The sequence below is a fragment of the Cervus canadensis genome, chromosome 27, assembly GCF_019320065.1.
Source record: "Cervus canadensis isolate Bull #8, Minnesota chromosome 27, ASM1932006v1, whole genome shotgun sequence".
Taxonomy (NCBI): Eukaryota; Metazoa; Chordata; class Mammalia; order Artiodactyla; family Cervidae; genus Cervus; species Cervus canadensis.
This window is the reverse complement of record NC_057412.1, coordinates 40,809,794-40,836,942: the sequence shown is the minus strand read 5'-3', so window position 1 is coordinate 40,836,942 and position 27,149 is coordinate 40,809,794. Positions and strand designations below refer to the sequence as shown.

Genomic DNA, 27,149 nt, shown 5'->3' with positions numbered 1-27,149 from the left:
CTAGAACACTTTCTAACACCATGCACAAAAATAAACTCAAAATGGATTAAAGATCTAAATGTCAGACCAGAAACTATAAAACTCCTAGAGGAGAACATAGGCAAAACACTCTCCGACATAAATCACAGCAAGATCCTCTATGACCCACCTCCTAGAATATTGGAAATAAAAGCAAAACTAAACAAATGGGACCTAATGAAACTTAAAAGCTTTTGCACGACAAAGGAAACTATAAGTAAGGTGAAAAGACAGCCCTCAGATTGGGAGAAAATAATAGCAAATGAGGAAACAGACAAAGGATTAATCTCAAAAATATACAAGCAACTCCTGCAGCTCAATTCCAGAAAAATAAATGACCCAATCAAAAAATGGGCCAAAGAACTAAACAGACATTTCTCCAAAGAAGACATACAGATGGCTAACAAACACATGAAAAGATGCTCAACATCACTCATTATTAGAGAAATGCAAATCAAAACCACAATGAGGTAACCATTACACGCCAGTCAGGATGGCTGCTATCCAAAAGTCTACAAGCAATAAATGCTGGAGAGGGTGTGGAGAAAAGGGAACCCTCTTACACTGTTGGTGGGAATGCAAACTAGTACAGCCGCTATGGAGAACAGTGTGGAGATTTCTTAAAACACTGGAAATAGAACTGCCATATGACCCAGCAATACCACTCTGGGCATACACACTGAGGAAACCAGATCTGAAAGAGACACGTGCACCCCAATGTTCATCGCAGCACTGTTTATAATAGCCAGGACATGGAAGCAACCTAGATGCCCATCAGCAGATGAATGGATAAGGAAGCTGTGGTACATATACACCATGGAATATTACTCAGCCATTAAAAAGAATTCATTTGAATCAGTTCTAATGAGATGGATGAAACTGGAGCCCCTTATACAGAGTGAAGTAAGCCAGAAAGATAAAGAACATTACAGCATACTAACACATATATATGGAATTTAGAAAGATGGTAACGACAACCCTATATGCAAAACAGAAAAAGAGACACAGAAGTACAGAACAGACTTTTGAACTCTGTAGGAGAAGGTGAGGGTGGGATGTTGTGAAAGAACAGCATGTATATTATCTATGGTGAAACAGGTCACCAGCCCAGGTGGGATGCATGAGACAAGTGCTCAAGCCTGGTGCACTGGGAAGACCCAGAGGAATCGGGTGGAGAGGGAGGTGGGAGGGGGGATCGGGATGGGGAATACATGTAAATCTATTGCTGATTCATGTCAATGTATGACAAAACCCACTGGGGGAAAAAAAAAAATTGCAACTATTTTTTGATCAGCCATTGACAGGAGGACACTGGAGCCCACCATAAAAAGATACCACACATCCAAAGACAAAGAAGAAGCTGCAACAAGATGGTAGGGGGTACTCAATAATGATAAAATCAAATCCTATACCCACCAGATGGGTGACCCACAAACTGGAGAACAGCAATAATACCAAACAAGTTCTCCCATTGTTGTGAATGTTCTGAACTCCACATCAGGCTTCCCAGCCTGGGGATCAGACAAAGGGACTGAGAATCCCCAGGGAATTTGGTCTTGAAGGCCAGTGGGATTTGATTTTAAGACCTCCACAGGACTGGGAGAAACAGAGACTCCAGTCTTGGAGGGCACAAACAAAATCTTGCACAGAGAAAAGAAACAGTGGCTCCACAAGAGACTGAGCCAAAACTGCCTGCCAGTGTTAGAGGGTCTCCTGCAGAGGCAGGGGCCAGCGCGGGCTTCTCGCCGGGACAGAGACACTGACAGCAGCAGTCCTAGAAGGCCCCCCTTGGCATAAGCCCCCTTGGAGGTTACCATTAACCCTACCATAGAGCCAGTAGATCCCAGGGTGGGTCATCTCAGGCCAAACTACCAGGCAGGGAGCGCAACCCCACTCATCAGCAGGTAACTGTATTAAAGGTTTACTGAGCAAGGCCCTGTCCACCAGAGCGAGAACCAGTTTTTCCCACTGCCAGTCCCTCCCATCAGAAAACTTACACAAGCCTCTTAGCCTCCTTTATCAGAGGGCAGACAGAAGAAGCAAGAAGAACCATGGTCCCACAGAGGCTAAAACAAAAACCACATTACAGAAAGTTAATTAGGATGAAAAAGCAGAACGTTATATTGCAGATGAAGGGAAAAGGTAAAACCCCAGGAAAATAACTAAATGAAGTGGAGACAGGCAACCTTCCAGAAAAAGAATTCAGAATAATGATAGTGAAGATGATCCGGGATCCTGGGAAAACAATGGAGAAGATGCAAGAAATGTTTACCAAAGACCTAGAAGAGCTAAAGAACATAAACAGAGATAAAATAATACACTAGATGGAATCAATAGCAGAATAACTGAGGCAGAAGAATGGATAAATGACTTGGAGGAAAGAATGGTAGAAATCACTGCCGCAGAATGGGATATAGAAAAAAGAATGAAAAAAAATATTTGAGGAGATAGTAGCTAAAAACTTCACAAACACAGGAAAGGAAATAGTCAACCAAGTCCAGGAAGTACAGAGTCCCAAGCAGGATAAACCCAAGGAGGTACACACCAAAACACATAGTAATCAAACTGACAAAAATTAAAGACAAAGATAAAATATTAAAAGCAACAAGTGAAAATGACAAATAACGTACAAGGGAACTCCCATCAGGCTATTAGCTGATTTCTCAACAGAAACTCTACAAGCCAGAAGGGAATGGCATGATGTATTTAAAGTGATGAAAGGGAAGAAACTACAACCAAGAACACTCTACCAAGCAAGACTCTCATTCAGATTTGGTGGAGAAAACAAAAGCTTTGTAGACAAACAAAAGTTAAGAGAAATTCAGCAACACCAAACCAGCTTTACAACAAATGCTAAAAGAACTTCTCCAGGCAGGAAACATAAGAGAAGGAAGATAGACCCAAAACAATTAAGAAAATGGTAATAGGATCATACATATTGATAATTACTTTAAGTGTAAATGGAATAAGTACACCAACCAAAAGACATACTGGCTGGGTGGATCAAAACATGTGTATGCACTGGTAAGTGGAAACTTATCCCATCATTCTGTTTAACTCCCCAAATTATATGCAATTATTTTTTAGCATTAGGTTAATCACATTCCCATTATGGCTTGCAATTGCAATTTTATTTTTTGTCTGGCTATTGATTGTGAAAACTAATAAACATCTTTTACTATTGTGATTATGCAACTTTTATTCACTTAATACCATTGTATCATGATTGGTCAACAGAAAAATAACAGAACTCTGTATCACCCAAATTACGACTTAATAGAAAAACCTGTAATCGCATTTTAAAATCCAGATGCATATCAGAATTATCTTGGAATTTTCTGAAAAATATAAATGTCCAGGTATTTCTTTTTTTTCTCCAGAGCTCCAGATATGTTTCTAATGAGCAACCATGTTTAAAAACAACTGGACAAATGATAACCTTTTACTTTTACCTAGTTTGTTTTGCTTTTTCTATTTCATATTCAGAGTTCCCATTTCATTTGGCTTTATTTTCCAATTTCTCCATCTCTTCTTTTTCTTTTTTGATGTTCTTTCTCAAACCTTTATCAAGTATAGTAGAAAAGCTTTTGTGTGTGTGTGTATGTGTATAAAACATGTATAATATATATATTTTAGAAAACTTATGAATTTTTGCCTAACTAAAAAGTGTATGACATTTTGTTTCCACTTGTTTGACTTAGTACGAATAGAATGCTAGATTTCTCATTAAAAAAAAATAGATATGCAACAAGCAACAAAGGTTTACTGTATAGCACAGAGAACTATAGTCAGTATCTTATAATAACCTATAATGGAAAATAATTTCAAAAATAATATAGGCATATATGTATAACTGAATCACCTTGCTATGCACCTGAAACACTGTAAGTCAACTATTCTTCAATAAATCACGATGTTAAGAAAAAAACTAATCTTTATTCCTACCATTACTGTATCTTTTCCCTTCCTCAAGTGAGATTAAAAAAGAAAATTTTAAATAATTAAAGAAACTTCATAAAGAGAATGTGATAATCATTCCTATGGAAACACTCAAGTTTTCCTTTCATAATACCATTTTCTGTAATTTTCAGCAACTCACAGTATGTATTTCTCACTTAATGAGTAACAATCATACTCCAGAGCTATTTTCAACAACAGGAATACCTGACAAAACTCCAATCTGCTAAGAAGATAATTCACACATTCATTCAACCAACAGTATCTGTGGAGCACCCACTAAAAGCTCAGTACCTGTGAAACACTGGGGATACTAAGGGGAGCTCCTTCGGGCATTTGAAGGCTAAGAGGAAAAATGTGCTAGATCCAAGGTGGTGTTTGCTGCTTTTGAAGAGTTGCTCTAGCCACAGCCACTTGTAAGGCCTTTATTCTTCCCATATTATTCTATCTTCCTCTTGTCATTACTGACCGGATGACAGATGACTGTCGATCAGACGGATGGCCATCAACCTAGTAAAAATGACGAGGAGAAGCAATCAGACTCTTTCACTCAGGAAGCTTCCTCTCAGTGCAGCCACTACACCCGAAAAGCCTTGCTGTCACAGGAACCAGAGAGGTCATGGGCTTCCCTCGTGGCTCAGACAGGAAAGAATCTGCCTGCAACATGGGAGACATGGGTTCAGTCCCTGGGTTGGGAAGATCCCTTGGAGAAGGGCATGGCAACCCACTCCAGTAATCTCGCCTGGAGAATCCCATGGACAGAGGAGCCTGGTGGGCTGCAGTCCATGAAGTCTCAAAGAGTCAGACGTGACTGAGCGGCTAAGCACAGCACACATGGAGAGGTCATTATAGCTGGCCCTCCATATCCCAGCTTCCCATTCATGGTTGGTTGACTCTGCCCATGTGGAGCCTCCCACAGATAGAGAGAGCCAACTACACCATTTTATCAAGGGACTTGGGCATCTAGGAATTCTGATATTTGCGGGGAGCTGGCGAGGTAAAAGAGAGGGTGGTCCTAGAACCAATCCCACACAGATACTGGGGGAAGACTGTATATCATTGTAAGGACAAATACAAATCAAAAATGAGACACTTAATTCTTCCCGTTGAAAACAAGGGAAGAGATTTCCCTCCTCTCCTTTTTGTTTGAGCATTTACATTAGAAAACTTGTAGGCACTTTCTCTTCTGTTTGAAATGCAAATAAATCTTTTTGAAAACTAGATTGGCATTTTATCAGGCTTATGACCTAGGAATGTCAAGGACCTAGGAACGATTTCTTTGAAATGGAAACACTGAGAGAGCTAGCATCCCATCTCCCAGCTTTTGTAGGAAACCAGGAGCTCAACTTTGGTGGGTGGGCACCTTGATTCAAGTTGCAAAACTACCTCCTTTCGTAAAAGCATGAGAGATTTGTTTTTCTTCTAGATAAAGTCAATTAGCTAACACAAACGGTCACCTCAATTACCTGGTTAACTTAGGACAAACTGTGTGTGACAAATAGTGCCATTAAGTTCTCTTAATTGAGGACTATCATTATCTGTCTGAAATCATGTATATAATGGGTGTTATCTGCTTAGCTACATAAAGAGGTCAGATTCCTTTCTGCTTCAGTCTTAGGGGTTGGCCTGGAATATTCATCACATTCTGGTTTAATGCCTATGCAACAGCTGAAGTGTTTTCTTTTCCTTCTACTTTTGTGGAGAGGACTTCTTGGTTGGCAGAAGATTTTATTTTTACTTCCCCTACATCATGGAAAGGTTAAATTATGAGAGGGCAGAAACTATAAATAAAGATGAGATACACAATTAGTCACGTTAATAATAAAGATAATTACCAAGCTTTTTTCCCAAGACTTAGTATGGAAAAGTCAGGTTATTATGCTAGTGACTTACACACATTATCTCATTTGAACCTCACCAGAATCCTACTGAAGTGAGTCCTGAAATCACTCCTATATGTTACACTGAAGAATCTAAGGTTCTTTGGAAAGATATGAAGTAATTTGGCCTAAATCATGTAGCTACTAAAAAACAGTGCTAAGATTTGAATCCAGACCATCTTACTCCAAAGGCTACTCCCATTACATTAAACCAAGAAAGACCCCAAACGGCTCTACTGAGAGCATCAAAGCTGCATTGAAAACCCTGTCATTCCCCTGCTCCAGGGTCCATACGGCCCAGCTGTATCATTAAACTGTTCCTAGGTTCCAGTGAGATTCAATAAGCCTCTTTTTAAAAATTTGTTTTGTTTTTTAATTTTTACAATGTTGTGCTGGTTTCTGCCAAACAACCACACAAATCAGACATAATGATACATATATCCCCTCCCTCTTGAGCCTCCCTCTCCTCCCCGCATCCCACTCCTTTAGGTCATCACAGAGCGCCAGATTGGGCTTCCTGTGTTATTCAGCAACTTCTCACCAGCTCTCCATATTACACATGATAGTATAGTATATACATATGTTGATGCTACTTTCTCCATTTGTCCCACTCTCACCCACCCCCACTGTGTCCCCAAGTCCATTCTCTACATCTGCGTCTCCATTCCTTCCCTGCAAATAGGTTCATCAATACCATTTTTCTAGATTCCATGTGTATGTCTTAATATACGATATTTATCTTTCTCTTTCTCACTTTAACAGGCTTTAGGCTCATCCACCTCACTAGAACTGACTCAAATTTGTTCTTTTTTATGGTTGAGTAATATTCCACTGCATATATGTACCACATCTTCTTTATATATTTCTTTGTTGATGGACATCTAGGTCACTTCCATGTCTTGGCTATTGTAAATCATGCTGCAGGGAACATTAGGATACATGTGTCTTTTCGAATTGTGGTTTTCTCATAGTATATGTCCAGTAGTGGGTCCATAAATCTCTTTACAATAAATCTCTTTTGGTTAAGATAACTTAAATAAGTGTCTTGTAAGTGAAGAAAGCTGAGTAGACCAGAAATGCAAACAGAAATGTGCAATGTATAAATACAAGGTAGTCAGTGCTAGGGAAGCAGTTTGACATTCCCAAAAATAGATATACAAGAGCAATTATGAGTCTGAATGTAACAGCAAAGTTTTAAAGTTATGAATCAGTCTTTACAACAAGTGTTAAAATAGAGAAATGAAATCTTGGATTCACTGGCTGTAGTAGAATGCCTCTACCAGCACAGACCCTGCCCTGGTTGGGCTCACTTCAGCACTCTGCCTCCTCCCAGTTTACAACAAGAGAATGCATGAAAGGATGCTAGAGAACTCTGTTGCCGCTGGAATGGGTTCTTTCCTCCCTACCAAGCTCCTCTGTTTTACCCTAACCCTGTCCACTTCTCCCTGTAAGTGTAGACGGGGAGCTTAGTAGCTTAGCGAAGGAAACTGAGAATGAAAGAAGGGAAAAGCCAGAGTGAGATGCACCATGAAGGCTGGCATCTATCAGGAGAATTTGCACCCTGGTCTCAGTTCGGTGAAAGAGTTGCCTCAAGTAACAGTCTCCTTCCAAGAGGAGAGGAGACAAGAGACATCACCTCTGCTGGCAGCTCACTAAGATTTTTCTCCTGAGGAAAGCTAAGGGGTTGGTGACCTGATCTTAGGGCTGGAGGCTAAAGACAAAAATCTTATCTACATGAATAAAGACCTGAGCCCACAAATGTTTCTGCAAAAGATCACCTGGGAGAGGGTAAACTGATAATCCATCGTTAGAAAAATAAGTCGACCAGAAATTCAGAGTGGGAGGAAGAGGGACTGAGTGTGGTTACACCATTTCATATTTCAATGTGTCCTATATTTAAATGTTTTATTTATCCTCTACACACCTTCTTTGATGTCATTGGGACTTTACACATAAATCACACAGATTTGGGTCTTTTTTTTCCCCCTGTACCTTAAGCCGGTAAAACCCCTAACTGTTTATTGTTGGGACAGTGTTTTCGTCTGTCTCGTGATCCGTGACTTTCTCAGCCGAATCCCACAATGGCTCTTTCCTCAGCCTTCTCACCAAAAACATCCACTCTTCCCCTCTGACTCCAGCAAGACTGCAAACACAGAGCCTCCAGCTCTGGAGGGAGTTCACTGAACACAGACTCTGGATCTCATGGCTGCTTCCTTCTCCAGCTTCAAGAAAAACGGGAGGATCCACACACCCAGTGAGGAAGATCCAGACTCCTAGCGAAATCTGAAGTCATGAAATATACCAGTTCAATTGTTTACAACAACTCTATCACCATCTCTCAGAAGTATAATCTTGTGAGTGTTTGGCTTCATGCCTCTATGCTTTTTCTACTTTGAGAACTCAACACTAAATAGGTGCTTATAATAAATTAGAGAACTGAGAACTACTTCTAAGAAATAATAGGTCATGCAAACAAAGATTATGTACAAGAATGTCAACTGCTCAAAATATTAAAAGACTTGAAACTATCTAAATGTCCAGCACCAGAGAACTGCTTAATAGTTCACTCATATTATGCAGTAATTTATAATTTATGATACAGATTCATAGGTATTTATATTAAAAAGATGGTTATAAGGTATTATTAAGTAACAAAAACAAGTCCTAAATTTAAAAAATATGTACTAGGGATCTCCCTGGTGGTCCAGTGGTTAAGACTTCACCTTCCAATGCAGGGGTTGTGGGTTCACTTCCTGGTCAGGGAGCTAAGATACCACATGCTTGTGTTCAAATAACCAAAACAATACAGAAGCAATACTGTGACCAATTCATTGAAAGACTTCAAAATTAGTCCACATCAGAAAAGAAATCTTAAAAAGAGTATGTAGCAGGATACACACACATAGAGGGGGAAAAATCTTGAAGAATATATATCAACGGGTTAATAAAGATGACACAATTTTAAAATTTTTGGTCTTCTACACAGTTTCTTATTTTTCTATAATGAGCATGGATATTTAGTTAAATTTTGAAAGAGTTAAGAAAACTGTATAGAAGATAAAACACAATGAATCCTTGTGAGAGAACGTCCATGAATGAAGTACATGAGTTTTAGTATAAATGCACAACCAGAAGTAATCCGTGACATAGGAATCGAAAAGAGAGAAAGCAGGCAGAGTTGGACCCTCTTTTTTTTTTTTTTTTTTCAGTGTAGCCTTGGGAAAGCTTTATCAAACTACACTAGGATCTTGGGAAGAGCTGAATTAGGGTGGGGTAGAGATGCAGGGGGCTAGAAAAGTGTCTTGCAAAGCTATGATGTTATTTGCAGCTCTGGGCACTGAGAAAGGAGCTGGAAGAATTATGCGTGCACTGGTTCCTGGGCCATGCCAGACTAAGGCTGGGAAGTGAAAGTCACTCAGTCATGTCCGACTCTTTGCGACCTCATGGACTGTACAGTCCATGGAATTCTCTAGGCCAGAATACTGGAGGGGGTAGCCTTTCTCTTCTTCAGGGGATCTTCCTAATCCAGGGATCGAAGCCAGGTCGCCCGCACTGCAGGCAGATTCTTTACCAGCTGAGCCACAAGCAAAGGCTGGGAAAAACAAGTCTTAATCTGAATCATCCCAGTTACTCTATCTCCCAGGCCATGAACACCCCGGAACCAAGAGTTAACATTTACCACTCTATTAATGAGATCAGGTGGAAAGCTACGGCTTTAGTTTGCACTCCAGAGGCATCAGCCATTTAGTGCATCCATGAGAGAAATAGAAATACCTCTGTAATGCTTTAATTTAACAGAGATCAAATTGCCAACATCCGCTGGATCATCAAAAAAGCAAGAAAGTTCCAGAAAAACATCTATTTCTGCTTTATTGACTATGCCAAAGCCTTTGACTGTGTGGATCACAATAAACTGTGGAAAATTCTGAAAGAGATGGGAATACCAGACCACCTGACCTGCCTCCTGAGAAACCTGTATGCAGGTCAGGAAGCAACAGTTAGAACTGGACATGGAACAACAGACTGGTTTCAAATAGGAAAAGGAGTACGTCAAGGCTGCATGTTGTCACCCTGCTTATTTAACTTATATGTAGAGTATATCACGAGAAATGCTGGGCTGGATGAAGCACAAGCTGGAATTAAGGTTGCGGAAGAAATGTCAATAACCTCAGATTGCAGATGACACCACCCTTATGGCAGAAAGTGAAGAAGGACTAAAGAGCCACTTGATGAAAATGAAAGCAGAGAATGAAAAAGTTGGCTTAAAGCTTAACATTCAGAAAACTAAGATCATGGCATCCGGTTCCAAGACTTTATGGCAAATAGATGGAGAAGCAGTGGGAACAGTGTCAGACTTTATTTTTTTGGGCTCCAAAATCACTGCAGATGGTGACTGCAGCCATGACATGAAAAGCCGCTTACTCCTTGGAAGGAAAGTTAGGGCCAACCTAGACAGCATATTAAAAAGCAGAGACACTACTTTGCCAACAAAGGTCCGTCTAGTCAAGGCTATGGTTTTTCCAGTGGTCATGTATGGATGTGAGAGTTGGACTGTAAAGAAAGCTGAGTGCCGAAAAATTGATGCTTCTGAACTGTGGTGTTGGAGAAGACTCTTGAGAGTCCCTTGGACAGTAAGGAGAGCCAACCAGTCCATCTTAAAGGAAATCAGTTCTGGGTATTCATTGGAAGGACTGATGTTGAAGCTGAAACTCTAATACTTTGGCCACCTGATATGAAGAGCTGACTCATTTGAAAAAACCTGATGCTGGGAAAGATTGAAGGCAGGAGGAGAAGGGGACGACAAAGGATGAGATGGTTGGACGGCATCATCGACTGAATGGATATGAGTTAGAATAAACTCTGGGAGTTGATGGACAGGGAGGCCTGGGGTGCTGCAGTCCATGGGGTCTCAAAGAGTCAGACACGACTGAGCGACTGAACTGAACTGAATGCTTTAACCTAGGAAAGTAAGCAGGACCTCATGAGGTTTTCCTTCCAAACTGGAATTGTACTTACATTGCAAAGATATCATCGTTATTAGCAGCAGCAGCTCCTTGTAAAACATCTTCACTAGCATCTAGAAGTTGACTCACTGTTGTCGCAGCAACTTTTTTCACCTGCCAGAAAGAAGACACTGATCATCACAGAAGATACATTGCATACCATCATCATCACCATAGTCATCCTGAGTTACGGTATCAAGTGGCACCATTGGTGTGGTGATCTAGAGATGTTCTGCAAAACCTAAGAAGGCAGAGAGAATAAAGATAAGGTACAGTGAAAATATAAACTGAGTCAATTACGAGGCTTAGGTCTCTGAATCTGACCTCATAGCAACCTCAACCCTCACCCGCAAGAGCACAAAATCAGGTGCTTGGATACAGAAGCAGAAACAAAATAAGAAGAGTACAGGGCTCTTCAAAACAGTTACCGTCCATAATACTTAGTGTAACATTAGTTATACTCAGTATAATTGTTAGACTTAGTAACTATTAGACTGAGTAAAATTATTTCCAGTTTTCTCTCAGTTAAAGACTCAGGAGTACATCAGAGAAGATGTCTCTGCATCTGACTACAGTTTAACTGCCTTCTTCAGGGAAATACCCTTCTGTCTTTAGGGGCTAATCCTTCTATAAGTTGTACATTTCGTGGTGATTATTTTTATTTCAACTCCATCTTTATTAACTTGGGATTCGAATCCCACTTTCTTTGTAAAGGACCTAGATAACAAAAAACTTTTTTTTTTTTAAATATCGAAAGGGAATAGAAGAAAATAGATGTTTTCAGGCCATGCTGATATCCAACTAGCAGACACTGGGCCCTTCCATACTGGTAGTTTATAAACCCTGCAAGGCCGGTACCTAAACTGTGCCAATTGGTGAATGCTGCCTGCAGTTCTCATTTTCAGACACCAGAGTTTAACAGGTTATGATGTAAATTAGGCTCAGAAATGTAAACTAGGCTCATTTTTTTTTGAAAACCCAAATGCAAATATGCTCAGCAGAAAGGGATCACAGTTTAAAATAGCATGATCCAAAGTGAGTTGCTTAGAACTCTAGTTACTTGGAACTAAATAGAGGTGAGAGGTCAAATACAACTGATAAACATATTAGTAAAGTGAAATAGACTTGCTCATTCCAGGACTTTCCAGAAGATTTAACTTGATAATCATCATTGTGACTGTTAGGGGAAGCACACTGACTGAAACCGCCCACCCTGGCCAGGCACCATAGTAACCATGAGTTGTTTTACGACAGGAGGTCCTGGTAAGGAACACGGAACTAGTAAGCCACCACCAACCGGAAGAGTTCAGGAAAGGTCAAAAGGAGACACCGCGTGTCCGACCACCTCCCAGAATCCTTCTCTCTGGCATCCATCTTGGCTGAACAAGGCGTGTACCACCAGGAAGGACTCTGAGTCAGAATGATTGGCTAAAGACAACCCAGAAAATAATCCCACCACCATAAAACCCGAGACTGTGAGCCATGTGGCAGAGCAGTTCTCCTGGGTTCCCTTACCCTCCTGCTCTCCGCCCGGGTGCCATTTCCCAATAAAATCTCTTGCTTTGTCAGCACATGTGTCTCCTCAGACAATTCATTTCTGAGTGTTAGACAAGAGCCCAGTTTCGGGCCCTGGAAGGGGTCCCCTTTCCTGCAACATGACTATTCCCAAAGACAATATTTGGACAAAGAGCCTTTTTATATCTATATTTCTTTGAGCATCTCTCAGAAATAGTGCTCTGCAAAATGACTTTGAGCCCTGCCCAAGTCCATACCTTGGAATTAGGAGTACAGCTTGAAATGTTTTTCTTTCTACCCCTCCCCTTTTCAAAATCCTTGTGAATTTTACCTCAGGTAAAGCATTTCTGGATGTGTTAAAAATCTATCCGACCACTCTAGAAGCAGAAATAATGTTCTCAGGACTTAATTTACTGGCATTCAATGTTAAAATCTGGGCTTCATTAGAGGTATTTTGAGACTGCTTTGAGATGCTGATTATCTGTCTTTAAAAACAAAAAGGCCTAATAAAAATGTCTAAACACTTTGCAAGGAACTGCAAGTGAATAAGCTGGAACTGAGCTGATCCTCAACCTCCTCAACATTGTATCCACTCCATTTTTCATGTTTGTGTCTTTCCTTGCGTAAAGGACAGAGTTCATGCAGGCCAGTGGCTTTCTCAGCCCTTACTATTGATACTTGCCAGGATTAATTAACTATGCCAGGCCATCTTAGCTAATAGCGCTCCTCAAGGTATGATACATGGGCCAGTGTTGGTTCAATGATTGTTACAGGGTCCATAGGGAGGTAAGAACTGAAAGTGGTCAAAAACATATATAACAACTCTACACTATTGAATCTGATAATTTTTAATGGATTTTTATTTTATATCGTTTTTTCATTTCATTTTCCTAGTAATTCATTTTGACAATATTTTACAGAATTACGGTCTGCAATGGGTTGGAAATTTTTTAAACTGGCTTTCAGCACAGGGAGTTTGGGAAGTACAGACCTAGGTAACCCTCCAGATACCCATGAGCCTCAAGGCTCTGGGTTGTGAGACTAATGCATGTGAATCCATATTGTCTTTAGTGGGGCCATGTGTCAATGTGTATGTATGTCTGTGTGGCTTAGTTTTCACTAGATGGAAGCACCAACACAAAATTAAAAACCAAGGTCACAGGCTATTCACCCCCATGAAAGAATCAGAAACAATGTCCAATCAGTAGGCAGAAACAAGGCTCTCATAAAATGGCCAGGTCTCTATTATGTGTTAAGCACTTTACTAGACATTTTACCACATTTAATGTGCAAAAAACCATTATGAGTTGAGCACCCTCCTTCTTATTTAAAGCCTTGGAGAGGTTATAGAACTCAACCAAAGTTCGTGCAGATTACAAACGACAGAAAGTAAGTGTTCAGCTGCTCAGTCATGTCCGACTCTTTGCGACCCACTGGACTGTAGTCTGCCAGGCTCCTCTGTCCATGGGATTTTCCAGGCAAGCATACTGGAGTGGGTTGCCATTTCCTCCAGGGAATCCTCCTGATTTCAGGGATTGAACCCGGGTCTCCCACATTGCAGGCAGATTCTTTACAAATGACAGAAATGAGAGTCAAAAACTGTCTTATCAGACTTCAGAACATGAAGCCTTTTCCCCAATCTGTGTAGCTGACATAACCTATGTAGTTGGCATCACACACTCCACCATCAACCCAACCCCTTCCTTTGCCCAACTGAGATTAGGGACCCAGGATGCTATAGTGTGGACTTTAAAAGCAAGACCAACCAGCTCCATCACTTTTTGACTGTGGTTCACTGGGGAAAATATTACACTCTCAGAGACACAGTTTCCTCATCTGTACAATGGGAACATCAATGCCTATCTATTTAGCTATTTTTTAAATTAAAATAACACATGTAAAATGTTCAGCACAGTATTTAGCATGCCATAAGTGCTTAATAACCTGTGTGATTAAGTAGAATTATTTATGAGAATAAAAATCTAACTCATAGAGATTATATAAGGACTAAATGAGATAATAAATGTAACACATCTGTTACCCAGAGGAACACATAAATTTCTTCTTCCTCCCCTTGCTTGACCCCAGGTATTAACAATTCCTTATATTTACATTTGAGTGTATCATTAGTCAAAATAATCTAATTAGCATGAAAGAACAGTCATGCCAAGAAAGTACATTTCCTACTTCACCTGCTCATGGATATAGCCCTGAGACCAGCATCAGGTTCTGAACTTTCCTGTTTCAAAGGGATTTTTGTCATAGTTTGTTTCTCTTTATTCTGATCCAGCAGACCATCAAAATACCTTCCTTTTAGGGAACCCTCTTACACTGTTGGTGGGAATGCAAACTAGTACAGCCACTATGGAGAACAGTGTGGAGCTTCCTTAGAAAACTGGAAATAGAACTGCCATATGACCCAGCAATCCCATTGCTGGGCATACACACTGAGGAAACCAGAATTGAAAGAGACACGTGTACCCCAATGTTCATCACAACACTGTTTATAATAGCCAGGACATGGAAGCAACCTAGATGTCCATCAGCAGATGAATGGATAAGAAAGCTGTGGTACATATACACAATGGAATATTACTCAGCCATTAAAAAGAATACATTTGAATCAGTTCTAATGAGGTGGATGAAACTGGAGCCTATTATACAGAGTAAAGTAAGCCAGAAAGAAAAACACCAATACAGTATACTAATGCATATATATGGAATTTAGAAAGATGGTAATGATAACCCTGTATTGGAGACAGCAAGAGAGACACAGATGTATTGAACAGTCTTTTGGACTCTGTGGGAGGGCGAGGGTGGGATGATGTGGGAGAATGGCATTGAAACATGTAAATTATCATATGTGAAGTGAATTGCCAGTCCAGGTTCGATGCATGAGACAGGGTGCTCAGGGCTGATGCCCTGGGATGACCCAGAGGGATGGGATGGGGAGGGAGGTGGGGGGGGTGGGGTTCAGGATGGGGAACACATGTTTACCCATGGAGGATTCAAGTCAATGTATGGCAAAACCAATACAATATTGTAAAGTAAAATAAATTAATTAATTTAAAAAATACCTTCCTTTTGGTCTTAAATGTTAAGGATCTATTTTCAGTCAAAACTTTGGTGGTCAAAAATATAAGGCCATTTAAAATATGCTACAGAATATCATTTGCTGACCTTTGTCAAACGAACATGTCCACCTGTCCGTTTTCAGAAATGGATATCAACTTAGAAAAGAAAATAAGAATGGTTTTAATTACTTGTCTTTGTTGTTTCTAACTTGAGAGTTTTAAAAGCAGTGCTTTGGCATCAAGTATCTAGAGAACAGAGAATATGCACAGTCTGAACCTTTTCCCATTGCCCATCTCAAGGAACATATAGCATACCTGCCTTTCCATGGTTTCAGATTTTCATTACCATTTCCAATTGTCATATTTTAAAATTATGTCTCTCCATATTTATTAAGACGGCACAGCCAATGTCCCTAAATTGCCCACTTTAATAAAAAGCAGCAGCAGGGAGGGATAAATTATGCTTATGGGATTAATAGATAGATACACACTACCATGTATAAAGTGAAGTTGCTCAGTCGTGTCTGACACTTTGAGACCCCGTGGACTGTAGCCTACCAGGCTCCTCCATCCATGGGATTCTCCAGGCAAAAATACTGGAGTGGGTTGCCATTTCCTTCTCCAGGGGATCTTCCCGACCCAGGGATCGAACCTGGGTCTCCCACATTGCAGACAGATGCTTTAACCTCTAGAAAGGATGAAGATATGGAGCCAAAGCAAAAACAATACGCAGTTGTGGATGGAACTAGTGATAGAAGCAAGGTCCAATGCTGTAAAGAGCAATATAGCATAAGAACCTGGAATGTTAGGTCCATGAATCAAGGCAAAAGTGGTCAAACAGGAGATGGCAAGAGTGAATGTCGACATTCTAGCAATCAGTGAACTAAAATGGACTGGAATGGGTGAATTTAACTCAGATGACCATTATATCTACTACTGTCGGCAGGAATCCCTTAGAAGAAATGGAGTAGCCATCACAGTCAACAAGAGAGTCTGAAATGCAGTACTTGGATGCAATCTCAAAAACAACAGAATGATCTCTGTTCATTTCCAAGACAAACCATTCAATATGACAGTAATTCAAGCCTATGCCCCAACCAGTAATGCTGAAGAAGCTGAAGTTGAACGGTTCTATGAAGACCTGCAAGACCTTTTAGAACTAACACCCAAAAAGGATGTCCTTTTCATTATAGGGGACTGGAATACAAAAGTAGAAAGTCAGGAAACACCTGGAGTAACAGGAAAATTTGGCCTTGGAGTACAGAATGAAGCAGGGCAAAGGCGAATAGAGTTTTGCCAAGAGAATGCACTGATCATAGCAAACACCCTCTTCCAACAACACAAGAGAAGACTCTACACATGGACATCACCAGATGGTCAACACCAAAATCAGACTGATTATATTCTTTGCAGCCAAAGATGGAGAAGCTCTATACAGTCAGCAAAAACAAGACTGGGAGTTGACTGTGGCTCAGATCATGAACTCCTTATTGCCAAATTCAGACTTAAATTGAAGAAAGTAGGGAAAACCACTAGACCATTCAGGTATGACCTAAATCAAATCCCTTATGATTATACAGTGGGAGTGAGAAATAGATTTAAGGGACTAGATCTGATAGACAGAGTGCCTGATGAACTATGGATGGAGGTTCGTGACATTGTACAGGAGACAGGGATTAAGACCAGCCCCATGGAAAAGAAATGCAAAAAAGCAAAATGGTTGTCTGAGGAGGCCTTACAAATAGCTATTAGAAGAAGAGTAGTGAAAAGCAAAGAAGAAAAGGAAAGATATTCCCATTTGAATGCAGAGTTACAAAGAACAGCAAGGAGAGATAAGAAAGCCTTCCTCAGCAATCAATGCAAAGAAATAGAGGAAAATAAATAGAATGGGAAAGACTAGAGATCTCTTCAAGAAAATAAAGATACCAAGGGAACATTTCATACAAAGATGGGCTCAATAAAGGACAGAAATTGTATGAACCTAACAGAAGCAGAAGATATTAAGAAGAGGTGTCAAGAATATAGAGAAGAACTGTACAAAAAAGATCTTCATGACCCAGATAATCATGATGGTGTGATCACTCACCTAGAGTCAGACATCCTGGAATGTGAAATCAAGTGAGCCTTGGAAAGAATCACTACAAACAAAGCTAGTGGAGGTGATGGAATTCCAGTTGAGCTATTTCAAATCCTGAAAGATGATCCTGTGAAAGTGATGCACTCAATATGCCAGCAAATTTGGAAAACTCAGCAGTGGCCACAGGACTGGAAAAGGTCAGTTTTCATTCCAATCCCAAAGAAAGACAATCCCAAAGAATGCTCAAACTACCGCACAATTGCACTCATCTCACATGCTAGTAAAGTAATGCTCAAAATTCTCCAAGCCAGGCTACAGCAATATGTGAACCGTGAACTTCCAGAGGTTCAAGCTGGTTTTAGAAAAGGCAGAGGAACCAGAGATCAAATTGCCAACATCCGCTGGATCATCAAAAAAGCAAGGGAGTTCCAGAAAAACATCTATTTCTGCTTTATTGACTATGCCAAAGCCTTTGACTGTGTGGATCACAATAAACTGTGGAAAATTCTGAAAGAGATGGGCATACCAGACCACCTGACCTGCCTCTTGAGAAACCTATATGCAGGTCAGGAAGCAACAGTTAGAGCTGGACATGGAAAAACAGACTGGTTCCAAATAGGAAAAGGAGTATGTCAAGGCTGTATATTGTCACCCTGCTTATTTAACTTATATGCAGAGTACATCATGAGACATGCTGGGCTGGAAGAAGCACAAGCTGGAATCAAGATTGTTGGGAGAAATATAAATAACCTCAGATTGCAGATGACATCACCCTTATGGCAGAAAGTAAAGACGAACTAAAAAGCCTCTTGATGAAAGTGAAAGAGGACAGTGAAAAAGTTGGCTTAATGTCAACATTCAGAAAACAGAGATCATGGCATTTGGTCCCATCACTTCATGGCAAATAGATGGGGAAACAGTGGAAACCACGGCTGACTTTATCTTTTTGAGGCTCCAAAATCACTGCAGATGGTGATTTCAGCCATGAAATTAATAGACATATACTCCTTGGAAGGAAAGTTATGACCAACCTAGATAGCACATTAAAAAGTAGAGACATTACTTTGCCAACAAAGGTCCATCTAGTCAAGGCTATGGTTTTTCCAGTGGTCATGTATGGATGTGAGAGTTGTACTATAAAGAAAGCTGAGTGCTGAAGAATTGATGCTTTTGAACTGTGGTATTGGAGAAGACACTTGAGAGTCCCTTGAATTGCAAGGAGATCCAACCAGTCCATCCTAAAGGAGATCAGTCCTGGGTGTTCATTGGAAGGACTGATGCTGAAGCTGAAACTCCAGTACTTCAGCCAGCTCATGCGAAGAGTTGACTCATTGGAAATGACCCTGATGCTTGGAGGGACTAGGGGCAGGAGGAGAAGGGGACGACAGAGGATGAGATGGTTGGATGGCATCACCGACTGATGGACATGAGTTTGAGTAAACTCTGGGAGTTGGTGATGGACAGGGAGGCCTGGCATGCTGCGATTCATAGGGTCGCAAAGAGTCAGACACGACTGAGCAACTGAACTGAACTGAACTGAAACAGCCATGGCAATCAAAACATTATGAGAGCTTCATAAAGACAGTCAAACACACCACTGAAATAAAATAGACAGCTTGGAAATAGATAAAACATATATAGTCAGTTTATTCTTCTGAAAGATTCCAAGACAATTCAGTGGGAAATGGAAAGCTGTTTCAACAAATAGTGCTAGACTAACTGGATAATATACCACACTCAAAACACCATTTAAAATGGACCAGAGATCCAAAAGCAAAAGCTACAACTACAAAGCTTCTTTAAGAATACAGGAGAATACCTTTGGAACTTTGGGACAAAGATTTTTTTTTTTTTAAGAGGACACAAAAAGCACTACACATAAAAGAAAAAATATTGATAAACTGTACTTAATCAAAACTAAAAGCTGCTCATCAAAAGACACCATTAAAGAAAATAAAAATGGAAACCACAGACTGGGAGAAATGTTTGCAGTACTTCTCTGACAAAGGAAGTGTTTCTATAACTTTAAACTAGGATTGTAAATTGTAAAGAATACACATTATTAGTAAGAACACAAACAACCCACTTTTTTAAATGGGCAAAAGGCTTGAATATACACTTCATAAAAGAAGATACACAGAAGGGTACTAAGCACATGAAAATGATCAGCATATTAGTCATCAGAGAAATGCAAGTTAAAACCACAATGAAATATCATCTCACACCTGACTAGAACAGCTTTACAAAGCAGACAATATCAAATGCTGTTACGGAAGTGAAATAACTGGAACTTCAGCAAATGGCTGAGAATTTCAAATAAAGCAACCACTGTGGAAAGCTGTTTGATACTACCATAAAGTTAAAGACACACCTACCAGAAATACCACGCCTAGAGGTATATGCAAAATAAATGGAAATATATGTCCACAAAGAGACTTGAATGTTTCTAGTACCTGCAGTAGATGTGATCAATCATATGCCACCTTTAGGACTGAAGCACTCACTCCTCCAGCCTTGGGGGATGTTGGCAACTAAGAAAATAGCTGAATCCTTTTCTAGAAACTGCCCTCAACTGAAGAGAGTCAGCCCGTACAAGAGCCTCGTGACACATGCCATGACTAGTCAATGCCAGGGAATAAAGGCTCATCCCCGAGCCTCAAAACCTCAAAGAAGGTATTTTCCAAAGACAGCTGTACTGCATATTCCATCTCATTCACTCTCCTTGTACTGATGACACTTCTCCATTGAGAAGGTTTGTGTTCTCTCCTTGGATCCTGCGGACTTTTGTATCTGTCTTGACTAATATGGTGGGAGAAATGTGCTGTGTGACTTCCACGCTGGACCATAAAAGGTGGTTTGCCCTCCACCTAGCTCCTTCTCACTCAGGACAGACACTTTAGTAAGGCTTGAGCCTACAGGAGACAACGTAAGAAGCCTGGCTACTCTGAGGCCTCCATGCTAGAGACACCAAGAGGGGAACTACACAGAGACAGGGACGCTGGAGGAGCTTCAAGCTGTTTCAACTTTTTGAGTCTTCCCAGCCAGGAAACTGGGCTTCCCAGGTGGAACAGCAGTAAAGAATCAGCCTGCCAATGCAGGAGACACAGGAGACACAGGTTCCATCCCTGGGTCGGGAAAAGCCCCCAGAGAAGGAAACAGCAACCCATTCCAGTATTCTTGCCTAGGAGATCCTATGGACAGAGGAGACTGGCGGGCTACAGTCCAGGGGGTCGCGAAGAGTCAGACTGAGCACATGCACACAAGGCCCCGGCACCACGCATGGGTGAAGAAGCATTTAGGGGACCCCGGCTCCAGCCACCATCTGAGGGCAACTTTACAAGAGACCCTAATCCCGAACTATGCAGGCAGGCTGCTTCCAAATTCTAAATTCCGACAGAGAATAAATGACTGTGGTTGTTTTAAGCCACCAGGTTTCGGGGTGACTTCTTCTGCAGCAAGAAAACTGATACACAGAGGGCAACTCTGAAGGGCCAGTCCAGTTTCAGCTGTGTGCCATCTCTCCTTCCACCCAATCCTGCCTGTCATTTCCCATGAGTACTGATCTCAACAACACCTGTTGAAACCTTTATGTAGAAAAATCAATTCAGAATTTGTTTTCCAGGGAACACAATCTCGGAAGTTAATGGGTTTTTTTTTTTTTTTTTTTTTTTTTTTTTTTTTTTTTTTTTTTTTTTTTTTTTTTTTTTTTTTTTTTTTTTTTTACCACACCACATGGCTTGTGAGATCTTAGTTGTCTGACAAAGGATCAATCTGTGCCTCCTGCAGCAGAAGCACAGAGCCTAACCACCAGATCGCCAGGGAAGCCTCTTGGAAGTTTTATTCATGGGAGCCAAAAGCAAAGGAAACCACCCAAACAGTCCATCAACAGGAGACTGAATAAGCAAATCATGGTATGTTCATACAATAGAATACTGACTGTTTAGTAATAAAGAGCAATACACTCAACATAGACATGTTAATGAAAGTATTCAGACACAGAGTACATCTTGTATGGTTCTTTTCATGAAGTTCAAGGAAAGCAAAACTAATCTTATGGTGATAAAATCAGGACAGTGTGGCCTAAAGGGTGGGTAGTAGGGATGGGGAGATTGACTGGCAAGGAACACCGACAGCTACCGTAAACAATGAACACAGTCTAACTCCTGGCCTGACAAATGTAAAACCTCACACTAAAGGCTTGCACCTCAATTCTCTTTACCTAATATATCATGTCTGACTTTCTACTACACATTAAAGGGCATGCTGAAAGGCAAAAGACAGCCTGAAGGGACAAGTCAACCATCAGAACCAGATTTATAGATGACACAGATTTTGGAATTATTAGATCAGGAATTTAAGATAATTGTGATTAATATGCTAGGAGCATTAATGAAAAAAACTGGACAATTTTTAAAAACCAAGGAGGTAACATAAGCAGAGAGATGGAAACTCTAAGCAAGAATCAAAAGAAATGCTAGATTTCAAAAAACACTAACAGGGACGTCCCTCATGGACCAGTGGTTAAGAATCCACCTGCCAATGCAGGGAACACAGGTTCCATCCTTAGTCCAGGAAGTTTCTACATGCCTCGCGGCAACTAAACCTGTGCGCCACAACTGGGCCCATGCGTTGCAACTGCTGAGACTGCTTGCCCTGGAGCTCTGCAAAACAAGAAGCTACTGCAATGAGAAGGTCACGCACCACAAATAGAGAGTAGCCCCCAGTCTCTGCAACTAGAGAGAGTCCATGCACAACAGTAAAAAGCCAGAGCATCAAAAAAAAATTTTTTTTTTCATTAATTAAACTAACAAATGAAGAATGCCTTTTCTGGGTTCATTAGTAGACTAGACAAGAATCAGTGAGCTTGAAGAATGTCAGTAGAAACTTCCCAAACTAAACAGCAATGAGAAAAAATAATAAAAAATATAATATCCAAGAGATGTGGGACAAAAGGTATAGTGTATACATAATGGGAATAACACGAGAGGAAAAGGTAAAAGAAAGAAAAAAATATTTGAAGTTTTTATGTCTGAGAATATTTCAAAATAAATGACAGACACCAAATTACAGATCCAGAAATCTTGGTCAGAGAACACTAACCAGGATAAATATTAAATACAATACAAAACCCTACACTTAGGCATTTCCTATTCAAACTGCAGAAAATCAAAGATGAAGAGACTTTTTCAAAAGAAGTTAAAAGGGGAGAAAAATACCTATAGAGCAACAAGTACAAGAATATACTGGAATTTTCTTCAGAAATCACATAAGCAAAAGAGAGTAGAGTGAAATATTTGGTGTTGAATGAAAACCAACAAAGAATTCTGTATCCAAGGAATTATCCTTTAAAAGTAAAGTAGAAATAAAGACATTTAAAAGTAAAGTAAAATCTAAGGCAAAGAAAAATTGAGGTAGTTTGTCACCAGTAGACCTGCCTTACAAGAAATATTAAAGGAATTTATTCAGAAAGAAGGAAATGATAAAGGTCAGAAGCTTAGATCTACATAAGGAGAACATTAGAGAAGGAATAAATGAAGGTAAAATAAAATCTTTCAGTTACTTTTATTTTTAATTGATCTAACTGATAACAGTTTGTTTAAAATAATAGTACTAATGATATATGAGGTGATTAAAGCTCATGAACAAACGAAATGAATGACAAAAAATGTTATAAGGAAAGAGGATGAGGAAATGGAAATACTCTGCTATAAGGTACTGGTATTACCCATGAGGCCATATATTGTTACCAGAAAGTGAATTTAGATTAATTGTAAATGTATATTTCAAACTTTAGGCTGCTCCTAGGCATCCACCCAAATAAGTGAAAACTTGCCCGCAGACAAAAAGCTGCACCTGAATGTTTATAACAGCTCTACATACAATCACCCAAAACTGGAAGCAAACAAGATGACCTTCAATAGGTGAACAGATTAAAAAAAAGCCTGCAGTATATCCATACAATGGTATATTATTCAGCCATAAAAAGAAACGAGCTATGAAGCCCACAAAAGATAGGAGGGAATCTTATATATATTTAGCTAAGTGAAAGAAGTTAGTCTCAAAAGGTTACTGTATGATTCCAAATGTTATTCTGGAAAAGGCAAAACTATAGAGACAGTTAAAAGATCAGTGTTTGGGGAAGGGAGGGAAGGATGAATAGGTAAAACAGCCAATTTTTAGCCAGTGAACTACTCTGAATGAACCTGTATTAGTGAATATGTCATTTTGTCAAAATCCATAGAACTGTACAACACAAAGAGTTAACCATTATATAAACTATGTATTTTAACTAATAATAATGTATCAATATTGGCTTGTCCGTTGTAACAAAAGCAACACACCAGTGAAAGCTACTAATGATAAGGGAAACTATAGTGGAGGAGGAGTGATGAGGGAGAGACAGTAAATGGGAATTCTCAGTATTTCCTGCTTAATTTTTCTGTAAATCTAAAACTGCTCTAAAAATTGTTTTTTCAAAACAAGGTATGGATCCTGATCTCAAAGAGCTTACAATCTAGCAAGACAGATTTAATTGTAACTGTTGTGTGACAAACTTCTCTATGTGAACAAGAGATATGAGAATCTTTCTAAATTATGAAATACTTCAAATACACAAAGTACAGAAAATAATAAAACATCACTAATTACCCACATTCAGGTTTAAAAGACAGTAACTTTCTCATATATTTTCTTTAGTTTTTTTTTAATGAGCAATGAAACTTTACAGAAAGAGATGAAACCCTCTGAATTTCTATCTATTGATATTTTTTAATCCCCTACCTAGAAATAACACTATTCAGAAATTATCTTCCCCATCACATTTTATACTATTGTTATATCTAAGTCAGTACGTAGCACGCATGTAGCTTTTGAAAAAAAAAATCAATAACTATTTTATTTTTTTTTTCAAGGAATTATTTTATAACTGAGATATTATTGGTTGTTTTGAGGATCACTACACAGACATTTCAATTTGTACACAATTCTTCACATACATACCAGAAATCTAAAATATCATGTAGTTGTGATTCTTAACAGTTATTCCAGTGACTTTCCAGCTTAAAATTTGGAGCAAAGTTTCCTTAACAGGATATCAAGTACCAATATCTTCAAATATTGATATGTTGTTACATCATAAGTCCCACTGATTCACAATTTAATATCATATACACTACATACCCAAACTGTCAATCGTTCACAGCACATTAACCAAGTTACTGGGAAAACTGGACTACCACGACCAAAGATGTTATAGTATAATGCACAAAATTCTGACCAGGAGAACCAATATCAAAAAGTGGTTTGCTGTAGGAAATAATTCTACCAAAACAATATGGGAAGAGAAGTAATTTAAAATGTTCAGGACATTAAATGCACAACTGACTCCAAACTGCCATTTAGTATGCTTTTGTATTATAGGATATAAAAGCTACCCCCCATCTATGGAATGTTAAGCTGACACCCAAGACAATCAAAGCCTCCCATATCCAATATCCCACTATTTTCTGGTTGTACCAAAAAATAAACAACCAGCAAATGATTTCACCTCTTAAAAAAAAGCATTTACACTTAAAAAATGGGATGAGGTGGGATTCTCTCCTTTTTTAAAATGTTTCTAGAGCTACTAAAAAACTTGCAGTTACAAAATAGTTGATAAAAATATTCCTCTGGATTGTACAAGAATGGAAACAGGGACCACTGACAGGACTGAGTGTGTGGTTATTAATCAGACTTGGCTTCTTTCTCTTCTGCTTCATCAGAGGCTGGGCTCTCCTCGTTTTTAGTCTCTTCATTTTCTGCAGGCAAGTCTTCTTTAGTCTCTTGGTTGGCCACTTCCGCCTGTTTTCCCTTTACTCCTCTTTTCCCTTTTGTTTGCACTTTTTTGTCTGAAGATTTGTCCTTTCCCGTCGCCTCTTTTGGCTTCGTTTCCACTTTTGCAGGAGCCGGTTTAGCTGACCACCTCGCCGATCTCCTCTTGGGCTCCTCCTTCGCCGCCCCCTCGGCGGAGCTGACCTTCGTCTTGGGCATCGTGGCGGCGGGGCGGGCGAGAGCCGGGCGCCTGAGGGCCGCGGCGCGCCGAGAGCCTTCGCGGAGCTGAGCAGCCTGACCGCTGCCGCTCCTCCCGCCTCAATAACTATTTTAATGGTAACTGGTCTATTTAGGTTTTTTCCCTTCCTTTTGGAGTAAATTTTGGTCACTTACATTATTTCAAGAAAATTGCCATTTGACCAAAGTTTTATAGTAGCTAAGATTCTCATGGTATTTACTTACGCATTTCCTCATAAGTTACTGGTTTTTTGAAATCACTGTCTTACTTTAATATATATTTTAATAGGTAATATATACAGAGTTGAAATATAAAAATAACACTTGTTCCCATCCACAAATATACACAAGTAATAATCTTTATTCATTTTTCCAATCTTCTTTTCACAAGGATAAGAAAATATGAATCTACAGTCTTATTTTCTCCCGTTTTCTGTAGCTTGGGTGAGTGAGTGAAGTCGCTCAGTCCTGTCCAACTCTTTGCAACCCAGTGGACTGTAGCCCACCAGGCTCCTCCCTCCATGGGATTCTCCAGGCATTTCTGTAGCTTGCTCTTACACTTCACGAATGTCAAACATCTTTTCACTGCAGTTCACAGAGAACGTCCACACCTTCCTTTACAGCCCCATTATATTCCATTATGTGACTGTACCCTAATTTACTTAACTAACCTCTTATGAACAACACGAGCATTGTTTTCAGTTGTTGCTTCAAAGTTGCATTATGCACATTTTATTTTGCCACTGTAGAAATTCACCTGTAGAATAAATTTCCAGAAATGAAATTTCTGAGCCAAAGAGTACACGGTCGCATCTTGACAGTTTTTACCATCTCGCCACAAGGGTGGTGCTAATTTGTATTTTCAGCAGCAACACAACCATATGCACGGTCTGGAACAAAACACGATGAAGACCTACATACCTTTTATATGTAAGACAACAGAAAACTCTATTCTAATGCCGTAATAAACATACCTTCACAAAGACCTGAACATCCAGGTCTGGAATTTAGAAACCGTGGCTTCCTCGGAGCCCTCCCTCAGAATGCCAGCGACGGGCAGCGGCCCCTTCTCACCCCATGTCCGTCCGGTCCCACCCTCAGGGGGCTTTGTGCTCACACACGCAGGCACCCCAGCCCACACCCACAAGCTCTCCTCACACCACACTGTGGACAGCCTCTCCTCACACTCAGCGAAGCGCCGGCAGCATGGTTGACCCCAGAGAGGATGATGGGAAAGGGCGGCGCAGTCTCGCAGGCTGGGCGGGTCTTCTGAGGACCCGGATGCAGAAGAGATGCGCAGCGCGGTTAGCAGGGGTGATGCAGCATCTGGGTGGGCGTGTCCCCTTGGCCTCCCAGAGGAGTGAGAGTTTGCTTAAAGAGTCGTGACCCTATTATTTTTGTATGAAAGCGAAAGAAAGTTAAAGTGTTAGTTGCTGAGTCATGTCCTACTCTTTGCGACCCCCATGGACTGTAGCCGGCTGGGCTTCTCCATCGCCGTGCGGTTCTCCAGGCAAAATTACTGGAGTGGGTAGCCATTCCCTTCTCCAGGGGATCTTCCCCACCCAGGGGTGGAACCAGA

General features: G+C 40.2%; 1 protein-coding gene and 1 long non-coding RNA gene across 2 annotated transcripts; both read right to left on the bottom strand.

The window, feature by feature from the left end:
- Positions 1–4,204: 4,204 nt before the first annotated feature.
- Positions 4,205–26,636, bottom strand: LOC122428953. Its single transcript, XR_006265854.1, has 3 exons — positions 26,545–26,636; positions 10,872–10,972; positions 4,205–4,485 (listed from the first exon to the last, which is right to left on the bottom strand). It is a non-coding gene; the product is annotated as an uncharacterized LOC122428953 (long non-coding RNA).
- Positions 24,881–25,627, bottom strand: LOC122428952 (non-histone chromosomal protein HMG-14-like). The gene has a single exon (XM_043449116.1). It carries the CDS (start codon positions 25,550–25,552, stop codon positions 25,247–25,249), a length of 306 nt encoding a protein of 101 aa, XP_043305051.1. The 5' UTR covers positions 25,553–25,627; the 3' UTR covers positions 24,881–25,246.
- Positions 26,637–27,149: the final 513 nt, after the last annotated feature.